General features: G+C 64.1%; 3 protein-coding genes across 10 annotated transcripts in view; 2 read left to right on the forward strand and 1 right to left on the reverse strand.

Moving 5' to 3' along the window:
* THRAP3 (thyroid hormone receptor associated protein 3) overlaps positions 1-3,213 on the forward strand; it is a 35,328-nt gene extending 32,115 nt beyond the window's left edge. For 7 of the 8 annotated variants that reach the window (XM_037378799.1, XM_037378800.1, XM_037378801.1 and 4 more), the window contains 2 exons: positions 362-511; positions 1,645-3,213. In XM_037378799.1, the coding sequence (XP_037234696.1) occupies positions 362-511; positions 1,645-1,866 (372 nt within the window). In that variant the 3' untranslated portion in view covers positions 1,867-3,213. The remainder of the gene's footprint in view (positions 1-361; positions 512-1,644) is intronic. The other variant, XM_037378806.1, reaches the window with a different exon arrangement.
* Positions 3,214-4,534: 1,321 nt separating this feature from the next.
* LOC119145656 (SH3 domain-containing kinase-binding protein 1-like) lies at positions 4,535-9,839 on the forward strand. Its single transcript, XM_037382330.1, has 13 exons — positions 4,535-4,722; positions 4,954-5,227; positions 5,940-6,015; positions 6,120-6,174; positions 6,303-6,403; positions 6,473-6,562; positions 6,760-7,108; positions 8,169-8,246; positions 8,421-8,532; positions 8,689-8,750; positions 8,836-9,157; positions 9,265-9,328; positions 9,404-9,839. The coding sequence occupies exons 3-13, from the start codon at positions 5,983-5,985 to the stop codon at positions 9,440-9,442; spliced, it is 1,305 nt and encodes a 434-aa protein (XP_037238227.1). The 5' UTR covers positions 4,535-4,722; positions 4,954-5,227; positions 5,940-5,982; the 3' UTR covers positions 9,443-9,839.
* Positions 9,840-10,823: 984 nt separating this feature from the next.
* EVA1B (eva-1 homolog B) lies at positions 10,824-13,970 on the reverse strand. Its single transcript, XM_037382241.1, has 3 exons — positions 13,863-13,970; positions 11,759-11,874; positions 10,824-11,671 (listed from the first exon to the last, which is right to left on the reverse strand). The coding sequence occupies exons 2-3, from the start codon at positions 11,823-11,825 to the stop codon at positions 11,262-11,264; spliced, it is 477 nt and encodes a 158-aa protein (XP_037238138.1). The 5' UTR covers positions 11,826-11,874; positions 13,863-13,970; the 3' UTR covers positions 10,824-11,261.
* Between the last annotated feature and the right edge of the window lie 551 nt (positions 13,971-14,521).

Consider the following 14,521-nt stretch of genomic DNA (forward strand, 5'->3'; position numbering starts at 1 on the left):
TCCGTTTGGGTTAGGCTACTGAAGTGACTCATCCAGTCATAACCACGCTGGTTGCAATTCTTACGCCTCAGTTACACAGATGTCTCGTGTGCATGTTGTATTGGTCAGAGTTTCTCTTGGGTGCTCTGGAAATGCCTCTACATGGCCTTAAACAGCTTCATAGAAACTGTGATGCGCTGTGTGATCGGATGAGCTAGAAAGCCCTAAAAAGTACTGACCTCTTATTTTAGTGATAGGTTAAAGGTGTCCTTGGATGGTTAGGGAAGTGATGTATCTCTTGATAGCCCTGGAAGCTGTCTGGGCGTGGGAGCGTACTGCCACTGCAACCATTTTACTTTTCTTCCATGCTTTGCCGTTGCAGCAGTTCAGAGCAAGAGGGAGAGGATGGGGCAGAGGCAACTTTTCAGGCAACAATAACAGCAACAGCGGTGGCAACAATGATTTCCAGAAGCGCAACAGAGATGAGGAGTGGGATCCAGAGTACACACCTAAGAGCAAGAAGTACTACTTGGTACGTGTCTTAAGTACCGAAACACATACGTACACTCCAGGTATATCTGGTCTTAAGTGCTTTAGAGGCGAAAGCACCAGCTGTCATTAAACTACCTAATCCACCAGGTTATGGCTTCATGTGACACTTCTTCACATGAAGCTTCTGGCTCGTGGCTGAAGTGAGCTTGTTTCTGTTCATTGTAGAGTGGTTTGCCATGAAATGAAATCCTAAAGGCCAGTTAAAGAGCATGTGTTCCACAGTATCGTGGAAAATGCAGCTTAAATCTGTTAGTCCGTGTCGCAGATGGCCTACGTTTCTTGGTGGTCTTAGCCCCAGAAAGTGTCCAGCTTCCTGGATGCGTTACTGCTGTTCTTTTTTATTTCTGGTGATAGTGGTCTGCCATACTAACGGGCATTAATCTAGGAGAATCCTCTGTGACTGCTCTTTGAAAGAGGGCTAGTTTTAAACAGACACTAATTTTTTCTTCTTCCTGATTTGGGGGACTTAAGATCCCTAATCTCATTGAATAATGCAGTACTTCAGTCTTGCACCTCAAATAAGGAAGCCTTTATTTTATTTTATTTTTGCTGCATTTTTTTTATGTTATTGAAGGCAGAATTGTAATGTTTTGGGGTATCCAGTCTCTGTACTACACTTAACGTACAGAAATAGATCCATCTGGGCCCAGTGACACAGTCTGTGTCAGGCTCCTGAAAGCAGCGTGTGTTACTAAACTCCCCAAGTACACAGCAATAAGGACTGAAGCTGCTAAAGTGCTTGATTGGTGAGAAAATAAAGGGGAAACGTGTAGAATCTTTAAATCATGGAGTTGCTGAACCAGTAATGGTACTCCAGGCCTAGACACCTGTCCCCTGCCCACCCCGAATATTTTATAAAGCGCTTTGTGTCAGCAAGGACAGGTTGCCACGCACGAAGAGCCTGTGCAGCGACTGTGCATTCCTGCCTTCACCTGCTGCTTTTCTTCCCCAGAACAAGCCAGTGTTTCTCTTTAGATGGCAGTATTCACTGCGGCGTAAACGTGGCGGCCTGGTTCGTGCTGCTGGGTGCTGTATCACAAGCTAGTTTTCCTCCTCTTACACAGTGAGTAGTCATTCTGTTTCAACTCATGTCCTTGGCTTCCTCCTGTGCAGCATGATGACCGGGAGGGCGAAGGTGCGGACAAGTGGGTGAACAGAGGCCGTGGTCGGGGTGCTTTCCCCCGAGGAAGAGGTCGCTTCATGTTCCGAAAGTCAAGCACCAGCCCCAAGTGGGCTCATGACAAATTCAGCGGAGAAGAAGGAGAAATCGAAGATGATGAAAGCGGAACAGAAAACAGAGAGGAAAAGGACAACTTGCAGACGACAGCCGAGTAGCTGCGCTGTCTGCATGTTTCCAAGAGCCCTGGCAGGAGGGAAGGAGTTCAGCACCATGCTAGTGCTGGGGATTGTCAGGGTGATCCTGAAGCACTGAGCAGAGCCCTGGAGAGGAGCTCAGAAACAACCCCGACGTTAACCGCGATTCCAGAGTTCAGCCTCCCTAAGCGTGGACTAGAACTGATAAATCATTTCTGCTTGGATCCACTCACGGAGTATATCTTCCCAAAGACTTACCTTCTAGACTGAATAAGGTCAAGTACTGGGTGAGATCCTAGATTTTCTCTCGTCTGTGACCTTATTGAATGGTCGGTTGTTTTTTTGGGTAACAGGCTTTGAAGACAATGTGGATTTTGGTTTGTGCCCATCTTAACCCAGTAGTCTTGACATTTTTGTTTCTCTTTTATAATTTGAAATAGTAAAGGTCAGGATTAACTCGCCAGTTCAAATTTTTCTCCCCTATTGTGTATTCAATTTTTTAAATTCATACTCTACTTATTTTAGGCCTTTACGTATGTAGTAACATCAATTAAATGATAATTTTGGAAACTGTTTTTGGTTCTTATAAATAAGAAAACAATGAAGCATGTGAATAAACATCTAAATGTTAACTTGTCGGGACCAAACTGCTATTTTTTTTTTAAAACTTTTTTTTTATGTAACAGTTGAGTTTAGGGCCTTTAAAAAATGATTGTTTTCCTTTTATGTTGAAAGTTAACAAAATTAGCATGGTTTTAAAAAAAAAAAAAAAAAAAAAAAAAAAGAATTACACCCTACTTCTCACCACTGTTTGTGTACACTGTTAGGCCTGGTGTGTGCTGGAGTCCCAAACTGCTTGTAGGCATTTTGTGTATCCTCTTTGCAGCTGGTTGTGAACTTGAGTGCTCTTTCCAAGGTAACATAGTTTTCTAAGAAACTTCAGAATTCTACTAGGTTAAAAATATAAAAGGAGATGAGAATTTTTCAATATTTTTTATTAATCTTTTTATAAAAAACAAAAGTCAAATCCCTCTGTGCTGGTTAAGGACGGCCGTTACAATATGTTTCTTTTTATCTTCTACTTAAAAGTATTCTGAAGAAGTTTGCAGATAGTTCTCTGGCTGAGTCAGTGAGCCTTCTCAGCAGGAGAGGCATGTCCACGCACCAACGCTGAGTGTGCACGTGCTGTAAAGACACCGCTCTCCCTCTCCTCTCCATCTCTGCCTTTCCTTCCCCAGGATTGCTGTGCTGTTTCCCCACACACACCAGCTAGAGTTTGGTTTGTTTTGACTTGAACAGTTCCTGTTTAGCAAAGCCCTGAAGTTTGTTTATGCAAATAAAATACAATAAAATAAATAGTAGGTGTAACTCTGCTTTGTTTTGTGTTCTGAGTCGGGGGCTCCTGTTGCCAGATGCCACCTGCCTTCTGATTTGGTGAGGCCAGAAGAACCAAACGCCGGTGGAGAAGCCCCGCTGTGGCAGGGTGGCTGGGAAGGGCAGCTGTAAACCACGGTGGTCCTGGAAGACCATGGCGGAGGTGAAAGGAAGCCCTGCGGAGCTGCCCCCACTGTTAAAAAGCAGCAGTTGCTAGCGGTTACTCCGGGCGCAGCGCACAAGAGGATCGCGTTTTCCACAAGAGGATCGCGTTTTCCACGGCGCTGCAGGTGGGGAACGGAACGCGGCACATGGAAGCGAGCAGAAACCCAGCCATCGCCGTGCACCAGCGATGCGCTTCCCCCGGAGCTGTGCGGGGGCAGGCGCTGCAGGGCTGGCCTTGAGCTAACCGTGCTGCAGCTGCAGGAGCCGGGCAGCACCGCGCCCTTTGTTTTGCCTTTAGCCCGCTCTGCTCTCGAGTGCCACTAACCCAGTGCCACTAACCGCCTGGAGCGGGTTTGGAGCCGTTAACGCACCTTTTAGCCCCTTTGTGCTGGCAGTAATTGCGTGGGGGGCGACACAGCTGCCATCCGTGCTGCGAAGCTGCTCCTCGCCAAGGATCACGGCGGCGGCGGCCCAGTTCTATGCCAGCACTAAACCCCAGTGCTGGTCACTGCAGCTGAGCGAGCTGGCCCTGCCTTTGCTGCTGCCGGGCGGTAAATGCTTTCCCATTGCCGCTGCCTCAGAGGAGGAGCGCTCCTCGCCGCAGGGGCTGCCAGGCGTGCAGCCTTCGCGGCGCGGCGAGGGGATGCGGGGTGGTGGCCCATCTGCCGCGTACGGACACTGTGTTCGGGGTTTCTTCTTTACAGGATGTTTTAACTGAAAGGTGCCGGAGCGGCGTTCCTGGCGGCTGTTGGTTAACGGTGTTGGCTAACAGCGGTTGAGACAGTAACGCGGGTTAACGGTTCACGTTTCCCTTCACACTTGAATTTGAGCCCTTGAGCCAACTTGAGACAAAGGGCGCCCAGTGTTCCCGGCTCCAGGTGCAGAGGAGAGCCCCCCTCCAGCTCCACAGAGCCCCCCACCCCGAGTTCCACAGAGCCCCCGCCAGCAGCTGCCTCTGCCCGGTGCGGGTCCACGGGCCCCCTCCCTGCTCCGCGGTTCAGGGTCACCACATCAAACACGTTCGGTCTAAAGCCCATGTTGGTGCCGTTGGCCTGGCCTGGCCCTGCTGGGGACCCCTGGGGCTGGTCCCGCCCTCCTGGCTGCTGCGCTGTGCGGCTGCAGGAGCCCTGGGTGCTCGCGGTTTGTGGGTTTCGGCCCCTCTGCGGTTTAGGTTTCACTTCCCCCTCCACACCGAAGGTGACAGACGTGCAGCGAGGCCGGGGCGGCTTTGAGCTGCCACCCAGGGCCGGGTGGCTCTGCTGCCTTCGTGCTTGGCTCCCTGCCCTGGCTGCCCACGCCGCCTGCCCCTCTTGGCGGCCGCCTGCGCCTGTAGCTCAGGTAGGGACACACCGCGCAAGCTGTGCCGAGAGCTCGGCGCTGGGCATGGCCCTGCTGCACCGTGGGCTGCCTCTGGGTGCTGGGCAGGGGGGCCTGGGGCCGCTGCCGGCCTTGGGGGGGCTTGGCTGCCCTCTCCTCTCCCCTCGCCGTGCGGTGTGGCACCTCCCCGGTGGCTGAGCACGGTGGGGGTGGCTGCAGAGCCGTGAATCCCCCCGCGCTCTGCCCTGGCAGCTGGAGTTGGCCGCTTCGGCTGGATCCACTGCGTAACCGTGACGGCCCAAGCCATGCACCAGCGTTTCTGAGCTGCTGAGAGCACACGCGGCTGCCGAGAGTTGGGACGAATTCCCTCCGGCTCCCGTCAGCAGCACCCAGGGAAGCGGTGAGTCGCCTGCAGTGCCAGGGCGAGCGCTGGGAGGGTGTGAGCCAGCGTTTGGGCAGGAGAGGGGCCACGACGGCGTCTGTGCGTCGGCTGGGGTCACCCTCGAGGGGACCAAGCCCACGCAGGGTGAGCGGTGCCCCTTTCTTCCCTGTGACGCTGCGGCTGGGGTCCCCGCAGGTGGCAGTGCCTGGTGGCAGCAGCCCCAGCAGCCTGGGCTGCCACATGTTACCGCTGCCGCCCTCGGCACAAGTGCCCACCTGGGTACTGGCTCTGCCAGGGCGCTTGTCCCACCGTGTCCAAGCCCACCCTGCTGTGATCCCAGACAGCCCAGCCCAGGCAATTCCTGCAGGGATTTGGTTGTGCCAAAGCCGGCTGGTGGCCTCTGGCACGGGTGGGGGTGCCGGAGGAGGAGGAGACCCCCCTGTGGCATTGCCCCGGCTCCTCATCCCTTCCTCTCCCCAGCCCTTTCCTTCCATGCTGTGGTTTCGTGATTTCCTCTGCTCTGGCCACCATGCAGCAGCCCCAGTCCCTGTCACCAAGCCACCCCACTGCTGTGGGGGGTCCCCAGGCCACCGCCTGCCCCAGGGGGTGCCAGGTCTGGGTGCAGGCACCGGGCAGCCTGTGGGGCAGCTGGCCTGGCCACGGTGGCACGGGGGTCCCCGCACTGCTCCTGCCACAAGGAGGGCCACTGTGTGTGTCCCCACGGTGAAGCTGCGGGGCAGTGATGCTGCAGTGGGGCTGGGCTGTGCCCCACAGCTCCCAGGGGGCACCCACAGCCGAGCCCCTGCCGGCCTGGGGGGCTCAGCCGCAGCAGGGACCCCTGTCCCCGCTCTCACAGGCACCTGCCCCGGCGGCGAGGCGGAGGCGCCGTGCTGAAGGAGATGCCCAAGCCCTTCCCAGTGCTGGAGGAGAAGGTGGGTGGGGGGCTCCGTGCCGGGCGGCCTGGGGGGGCACAGGGCTCTGCAAGCCGGCGGGTGCCGCCTGGGCTGGTCCCCACCCCAGCAGGTCTCTCCCGCAGGCAGAGCCGTGGCCGGCGGCACAGCACCCAGCACCCATCCTGCCGCCAGAGCTGGGTGAGTCACCTGTTCCCCACACCGTGGGCTGGAGCTGTGCCCGGGGGGGGCTCCCCTGGACTGGGGGTACTGGGGGCTCCTGGGAAGCAGCCAGACCTTGTGAGCCAGGTCCTGCCCTCCCTGCACAGCCCAGGAGCCGCAGCTCTGCCGGGCCCTGTTTAACTACGTGCCGGAACTGCCGGACGAGCTGCCGCTGCGGCGGGGAGATGTCATCCAGGTCCTCAGCAAGGTGAGGGGGCGCGGGGACAGAGGCCACCCCGAGGCTGCCCCCCGGTGCTGACGCCTGCCCTGCCTGCAGACAGGGGCCGAGGGCTGGTGGGACGGGCAGTGCCAGCACCGCAGAGGGCTCTTCCCCAGCAACTTCGTGGAACTGCTGCCGGTGCCCACAGTAAGTGGGGGCTGCGCCAGAGCCACCCTGCCCACGCTGCCCCGGGGCTCGTGTGGCCGGACCCTGCACCCCGGTGGGCTCCACAGGGCCGAGCTGCGGTGTCTGTGGGGCTGCGCCGTGCCAGCGGTCCCTACCTGCGGTCCCAGCGCTGGCCGCGCTCGGGTGCCCCATCCTCACCCAGCCCCGGTCTCCCACAGTTGAAGCTGGCGATGTCACCCCAGGACACGGAGTCCGGTGAGTCTGGCCACGATGGCCATCCAGTCCGGGGGGCTTCGGTGTCCCGCCAGGATGGCCAGGCAGCCCCACGGCCAGGTGCGAGGTGGGTTGGGGCAGCTGGGGGGCCGGCCATGCCGTGGGGCAGGAGGAGCCCTGTGGGGCACAGGGATGCAGCGTGGACCAGCACCTCGGTGCTCTCTGCTTTGACTTCCTTCCCAGCCCGGAGCCGATTTCCTCCGGCGTCACGTGCGCAGTGTGGGGCCGTGGCAGCCGGGGGAGCCTGGCACGGCACCGCACGGCACGGCCTGGTGGGCAGCCCCACGCCAGCAGGTAGGATGGAGTGGCCATGGCTGCAGGGGTCCCGTGCCCTGGGACCATCCCGGCGGCAGCCCCTGCATGGGGCCGCGCTGCTCCTGCGCTGCGCTGGTGCCCTGGGGGCTGGGGGAGCCGCCAAGGAGGGGCAGGGGCTGGTGGGGTGCTGGGCTGCTCTGGGCACCATCTACTCTGTGACACCGGGAATGATGGAGCACAGGGCAGCTCCCCGTGCCCTTGGGGCCAGGTGCCTTCATCCCCATCCTCATCCCCCCATCCCTCATGGCTGCAGCCATCTCTTCGAGTAGACGAAACCCGCAGGCACGTTTGATGTCTGTGAGGCCGCCATGGCAAGGGCCGTGCTGGTGGCAGCAGGGACGAGGCGGCATCAGGGCTGCCAGCTCGCCGGGGGGACAGGGTGGTGCATGGGCACATGCCTGTGGCCTGACGCCCTGTATCCCACGCTGCTGGGGGGCCCATCCTGGTGGGACCCCGGGGCTCGGTGGCAGAGGGATGCTGCTGCGCCATAGGCAGTGGCAGGACAGCATCCTGCCCGCGCCGCAGTGCTGGTGCTCCGGGGGAGGTTTGCAGCCACCTGCTTTGCCGCATGCAGAGGAAGCGCCGACCGCAGCGGGGCCGGGTGCGGGGATGGGTGTGGGGATGGGTGCAGGGATGGGTGCAAGGCTGGCTGTGGGGCTGGCAAGAGGGGTGGCAGCCCCCAAACCAGCAGACAGGGCCCATGGCACATGGTGCTGGGGGCAGTGTGGCAGAGCTGCCATGGGGCTGGTTGGTCCTGCTGAGCATCACCGCTGGCCCTGGCAGGTGTGTGAGACGGTGCTGGCAGGAACCACGGGCCCAGGAGCGCTGTGGAACCCTGTGTCCCACCGGTCCTACCTATGGGCAGCTCCTACCCAGCACCCCCAGTCCCTGGGGACCCCGGCAGGAGCAGGGTGCAGGGATGTGGGGAGTTAGGGATGGAGTGGGCCCTGGAGACGGTGTCCTGGTGGTGGTGGTGGGGCTGCCCCCCCCAGCCGAAGGGTCCCTGGGAGAGTGGCCATAGCGAGGGTCCTTCCCGCAGCGCCTGGCCAGCTCCTGTGCCCCCCAGCAGCCCGTAACCCAGCCAAGGAGGAGGCGGGCGAGGAGCGGGAGCAGCCAGGTGAGTCCTGGGCCTGGGGAAGAGGGAGGGACAGGGACGGGGGGCACCCGGGATGGGACCCCCATGCCTGGCGCAGGTCCCTGGTGCCACCGGGCCACAGCTGGGGCTCCCGGCAGAACGTGCTTCCTGGGTCCTGGGTGCCAGCCCCAGCCGGGTCCTGCCTCCCCTCCCCAGAGCTCCCAGCACCGGCGAGGATGGAGCCGGCCAAGCTGCCCCCCAGCAAGAGGATGGCTCCCGCCCCCCCTGTCCCTGCCAAGGCCAAGCTGGCCCCCGTGCTTGTGGGCAAGTAAGACGCACAGAGCTGTGCCGGGGCGTCAGGGGCCACCGCGATGCCCTCAGTGCCCATGTCCATGCTTGGTGCCTGGAGCGGGGCTGGTGGCTGCCCCACCGGGGGGCTGAGCACGGTCCGGCTGTGCCGCTTCACCCCCTCTGCCGTCCCCAGGCCCAGCAGCCCCCAGCCCAGAGCCTCGGCTGATGCAGAGCGGGGCAGAGCCGGTGACCCAGGTAGGAGCTGGGTGCCAGCACCGGGCGCTGCTGCCATCGCCGCGGCCTGTGCCAGCCCCAGGTGCCAACGCTCTCTCTTTGGCAGATGCCGATGGCTTCAACGTGGTGCCGGTCACCACGGCCAAGCTGAGCCACCCCACCGCCACACGCCCCCGGGTACCCGGCCAGCGGCCACCCAGGCTCTCCCTGGGGAGCGGGGGGGGTCCCTGCGGGGGGGAGCAGCCCCGGGGGCCACCTCACGCCAGGCTCTGGGCCCCTCTCCCCACGGCGGGGCAGGTGCCCGGCCCACCATGGAGTGTGGAGGTGCCGGCGGCACCGTGGCCGGAGGAGAAGCTTGCCCTGGAGGACCTGAAGGCTGAAGTCCGCTCCCTGCACATCCTCGTGGACCTGATGCGAGTCCAGCACCTGTGAGTGGGGCTGGGGGTGTGGGGGTGGGTGCTGGTGGGGGTCCCCAGCAGCTCCTGGCTGCTCACTGTCGGGTCTGGCCCCGGCTGAGCCACCTCACGCGTTGCAGGCGGGACCTGGAGGACATGCGGCTGGAGATGTGCCAGGAGCGGGCCAAGCGCCAGGCGCTGCAGGTGAGTCCCCTGCTGGGGGGTGCCCCTGTGCCGGGGTCCCCAGAGCCCCCCCCGCCTCACAGCCTCTCCCCACAGGCAGAGATTGAGCGGGTGAGGAAGGTGCTGCCCTGCTAGCACGGCCGGGGGCTGCAGTGCCCACCCCCTGTGCTCCCGGGGATGCAGGGCACACGGGGGTACGTGGCGCTGCGGGCGCTGTGCCATGTGGCCCCCAGCCCCACTGCCCCCAGCCCCATTCTGCACTGATCAGGCACGAGAGCCCCCCTGCACCCAGACGCTGCTGTGCAACAGCCCCCGGGGGTACAGAGATGGTTTAAATAAACTGGTTTGGATACAGAGTGCTGCAGGGGTGCTGCAGAGGGCAGAGCCCTGGGGGTCTGCTGTGGGCTGCCACGGCCCTGGGGGTCCTGCCTGGGTGCAGGGGGTCCTACCATGGCACAGGGGTTCCTGCCTGAGCACAGGAGGTCCCACCACAGCACAGGGGGGTCTTACCATGGCACAGGGGGGTCCTGCCCTGGCACTGGGGGCCCATCATAGCACAGGAGGTCCCACCACGGCACAGGGGATCCTGCCCAGACACAGGGGGTCCTGCCCCGGTACAGGGGGTCCTGCCATGTCACAAGGGTTCCTGCCTGAGCACAGGAGGTCCCACCACGGCACAGGGGGTCTCATCATGGCACAGGGGGTCCTTGGCACAGGGTGTCTCACTATGGCACAGGGGTTCCCGCCTGAGCACAGGGGGTCCCACCATGGCATAAGGGGTTCTGCCTGGGCACCAGGGGTCCCACCATGGCACAGGGGGTCCTGCCTGGGTACAGGGGGGCCCTACAAGGGCTGGCTCACCGCAGAGCGAAGGGCAGGAGCGGGCAGTGCCCGGCCCCCGGTGCTGGGTATGGATGTGCCAGCAGTCACAGGGGCTGCAGACTCTGGACAGCGCTGGGGGCTGAGTGCCGCCCCCCCCCTTATCCCGGGCTGGGATGCAGAGCGAGATCCCGCAGCAGGGCTGGGGCAGCACCTCCTCCTCATCCTCCAGCCCCCGCACCATTTCCCAGCCCCAGCACATCCTGGCCTCCAGCCACCGGCGTGGGGCTGGGAGAACATCTGGAAAACATCTGGATCCTGCTGGCGCTGGCGGCACGGAGGACTGGCCTGGGAAGGAGCTATTTTTATAAAGCTGCAGCGGAGGGGGCTGGAGAGGGGGTGGTGGGGCCCTGCACCCCGCGGGGCTGGGACGGTGCCGGGAGCTGGGCAGGATGCGGCCCAGCCCTGTGGGGAGCAGCCCGCATCCCTGGGGAGCACCGGCCGCCTCCAGAACCCAGTGGGAAGCATCCGCCCCGGCCCCCCGGGAGGGCGCTGGGTCACGGCCGGGCGGTGCCGGAAAGGCCATGGCTAATTTTAGTGGGATCATGGGGAGGGAACCGGCCTGGGGAGGCAGCCATGGCTGGACCCCCCAGCACCGTGTGTGCTGTGCAGGGCCCGCAGCACGCTGGGCTCCAGGTAGGGTGTAACAGCACCATGTTTCTGGGGCAGGACCCCACAGCTTACACAGATGTACAGCCCGGCCACGACCCATGGGGATGGGCATCGCTCCGGTGCTGAGCCAGCGGGGCCAGCACCCGCAGCTGAGCCTGGCAAGGTCTGCCCTGTCCTTGTCCTCGTCCCTGCAGCGTCCCGGGGCTGCTGGGCTGGTGCCAACAATCGTACCAATGGCTCAAAGTGCATCGTGTCCCGCTGCGGCGGGGGCAAGTCTGGCCCTGGGGGTGCCCGTGACACCAGGGTCTGGGTGGCTCCTCCAGCCCAGGGGCAGTGTGCAGCCCCCTCCCCCCCGTCCTCCCTGTCTCCTGGCCCCAGAGCGGGTCCTAGGCAGCTCCCGGGGGCGGCACGGCGCTGGGGGGCAGCCAGGCACAGCGCTGGGGCAGCTGCCCCACGCTGGGGCTCAGTAATAGTGGACACGGCCCAGGGTGCCGGTGCCCAGGATGTCGGGCTGCCCGTTGCGCCAGATCTCGCGGATGATGCGCTCACGCTCCTCCAGCCGCTGCGCCCGCTCCAGCTCCTCCGCCGAGGCGAAGACATTGACGGCCAGCGCCCCGTCCCCGGGGCCGTGACTCTCCAACGGGATCTCGGTCACCGGCAGCAGTGACTCGGATGCCGCTCGGTCGACGGTGTCCTCCTCTTCCTCATCCTCATCCTCGTCATCATCCTCCTCGTCCTCGCTGAGGTCCCTTGGGCGCGGCGGGGGGCGCGGGTAGGGCTGGCAGGAGAGACGCAGCACCAGCAGGCACAGGGTCAGCACCAGCCCGAAGCAGACGCCCAGCACGAAGTAGAGCCCGAAGCTCTCGGGGTGGGCTGTGGGGAGAGCAGAGGGGGTGAGGGACAGGCCCATGCCTGCCACGGGGCCCACGGTGGCCCTGGGGTCCCCGTCGCATCCCTCACCTCGGATGTGCGCGTATGCGGCCATGCTGTTGCTCAGCAGCTCCATGTCCCGCCTGCGGCTCTCCATCCCGTGCCCGCTGCGCTCAGTGTCTCCGGGGGTGGCACGTGCTCGGCATCTGCAGGGGACGGGGGCTGAGCAAGGCGCTGCTGGGGGCTGGAGCCCCCCCGGTGTCCACTAGCCCTTTTGGGGCCACACCTGGTGGCCACCGTGGCCCAGAGGCTCCCCACCGAGCTCCGGCAGGGCTGGTGCTGGGGCTGCTGTGCCCAAGGCCGAGCCCTGCAGGTGCCCGGGCGGAGCCGCCGCGCTCCCACCGCCCCTCCGTCCTTCCTGTGGGACCGGGGCGGATGCGGCTCCTCCAGGACAACGCGGCGTCAAGCGCATCTGCGGCAGCGGGCCAGGCCCTCCATCCCCTGCCCCGGGCATGGGCTGTGGGGCTGAGCTCAGTGCCAGGGTCCCAGCACAGCTCTGCGAGGCTGCCCGTGCCCGTGCACACACACACACACACGTGTGCCCCCAGCAGCCCCTACACACACACAGACAGACAGACACACACACACAGACAGACACATGCACACACACGTGCCCCCCAGCAGCCCCTCCGTGGCAGTGCCCCCCCCTCCCCGTGCTGCTCCCAGCCCAGCTCCAGCCTCGGCTGTCTGTGGCGCGGGGGCAAGGACCAGGCACGGTGCAAAGGCCGGGGGGGTGGGCAGCAGCAAATGCCGCCGAGCCGGGGTTGACCCTGCGCCCCCCCCAGCTCCTGCCACAGCCTGGAGCAGGACCGAGGGGCACTGCTGGCCCCCCTGTGTGATGGAAAACCCTCTCGGCGGGGCTGGCCACGGCACAGCCAGACCCTGGGAGCTGGGGGGGGGGATGGGGGCGCCCTGGGCTGCCTCCTCCCTGACACCCTGTGGGGATGGGGGTACCTGGGCCCTACACTGGGGTGCAGGGGTGAGCACCCACCTCCCCCTACCCAAAGGCCCACCTGGCCCCCAGCAGCTGAGCACCCATCCCTGCAGCCCCTCGCTACCCTCATGATGCTGGTGTGGGGTAAGGTCCCCCTCGGCCGCGGGGTGCTGTGGCCCCCCAAGGTGTGGGGCTGGGCAAGCGGGCAGGGTGGGAGGCGACGCAGCACCTGGCCCTGGCAGGGGCCGAGCTCATTTCCCAGAAACAGCTCGGCGGAGGGAGGAATGAGGAAAGAAATGCAGAAAATGTGACACATCAGCAGAACCGTCCCCGGACAGTCCAGTGCTGCGGGGCCACTGCACGTCCCACTGCTGGGCAGCCCCTCGCAGCGGGACACCCCAAAACATCAAAACATGGCCAGCTGTGTCCCCAGGAGGGTCCTGCTGCCCCCCCCACGGGGCTGCCACACCGCCAGCCCCTGTCCCGGCGAGGGGGCCGGCTGGGAGCAGGACAGCCCTGCTGTGGGGCTGGAAGGGCAGAGCCCCACCATGGGGCTCCCGGGACCCCCAAGTCCTGCTGGTGGCAGAGCTGCTGGCAGGGGCACCGCAGGGCTGGCTCCAGGGCCACGGGGGTGCTCAGCACCCGCAGCTGGGCGCCCACGGCCACGGGCCATGGCAGGCTGGGGGTCCGTGGCTGCAGCTGGGTGTGAGGGAGCCCGGGGACAGGCGGGTGCTGAGTGCTGGGTGGAAAAGTGCTGAGCCCCCACCGGCAGAGCGGGAGCTGGGTCACGGCGGGCCAGGGCTGCGCTGCAGGAACAGCCCCGGAGCACTCAGCCCCGCGTCCCCAAGGGCCAAGCCCTGCGCCCCTGAGCCCTGCATCCCCGAATCCCGCGTCCCCAAGGACCAAGCTTTGTGCCCCCATGCCCCCAGCCCCACATCCTCAACCGCTGCATCCCCGAGCCCTGACTCTGCATCCCCAGGTCACTGCATCCCCTGCGCCTTCCAGCCCCACGTCCCCACGTCCCGGTTCCCCGACACCATGGCCGAGCACCTCGAGCCAGGGCCGGGGCGCAGACGCGATCCCACCGGGGCTGTCAGGGCTGAAGGGACGGGGGGTGCTGGGGTCCCTCGGGATGCCCCGTCCACCCCACGGTCCCCTGCATCCCCCAGCCCCACGCCGTGCCTGGGGGCCGGTACTCACCAGGATGCGGGGTGGGAAGGCAGGAGCCGCCGCACTTTGGCTGGAGGGAGGGAAGAGGGAAAGGTCTGTTCAGCATTAACGCTGCAGCAACAGGAAATAGTTCGGAGGCGGCTGGCGGTCAGCGCTCCCCGCCGGAGCCAATGGCAGCCCCGGCCCGACGCCCAGCGGGGCGCGAGGCCGCGGTTCCCCCGGGACCCCCGGCTCAGGCCCTGCTGCGGAGCCGCCCCGGAGCCGGGAGCTCGGGCTGTGGGCAGCCCCCAGCCCCATCCTGCCCGTGCCAGCGCCCACCCGGCAGGGCCAGGCCTGGGGCTGGCAGTGTGGGACCCCAGCCCGGCGCGGGGGGCTCGCAGGGCGGTGCGGGCGCTGCGGTGGGCTGCAGCCCCGCACGTGGCACCACAGCGCCGCAGCGCCGGGTGCGTGGGGGCTCCTGGGGCAGCCCCGGGGAGCTGTGGGGACGGGCAGCACCCTGGCCCTGTCGCCGCTTGGCCACGGCACGTACCGCTCGGAAGCAGCAGAGGCGCGGGGCAGAGCCGAGGGCACGGGCAGGGGGCTCTACCCCACCCACATCAGCCCTGGACCTCCAGGACAGAGGCTGCGTCCCACGGCTGGCCCCAGGGGACCACTCCAGGCTGTACCGGGATGACCCGGCTCTGCCAGGG

Source organism: Falco rusticolus, chromosome 3 (assembly GCF_015220075.1).
Source record: "Falco rusticolus isolate bFalRus1 chromosome 3, bFalRus1.pri, whole genome shotgun sequence".
In the NCBI taxonomy this organism is placed as follows: domain Eukaryota; kingdom Metazoa; phylum Chordata; class Aves; order Falconiformes; family Falconidae; genus Falco; species Falco rusticolus.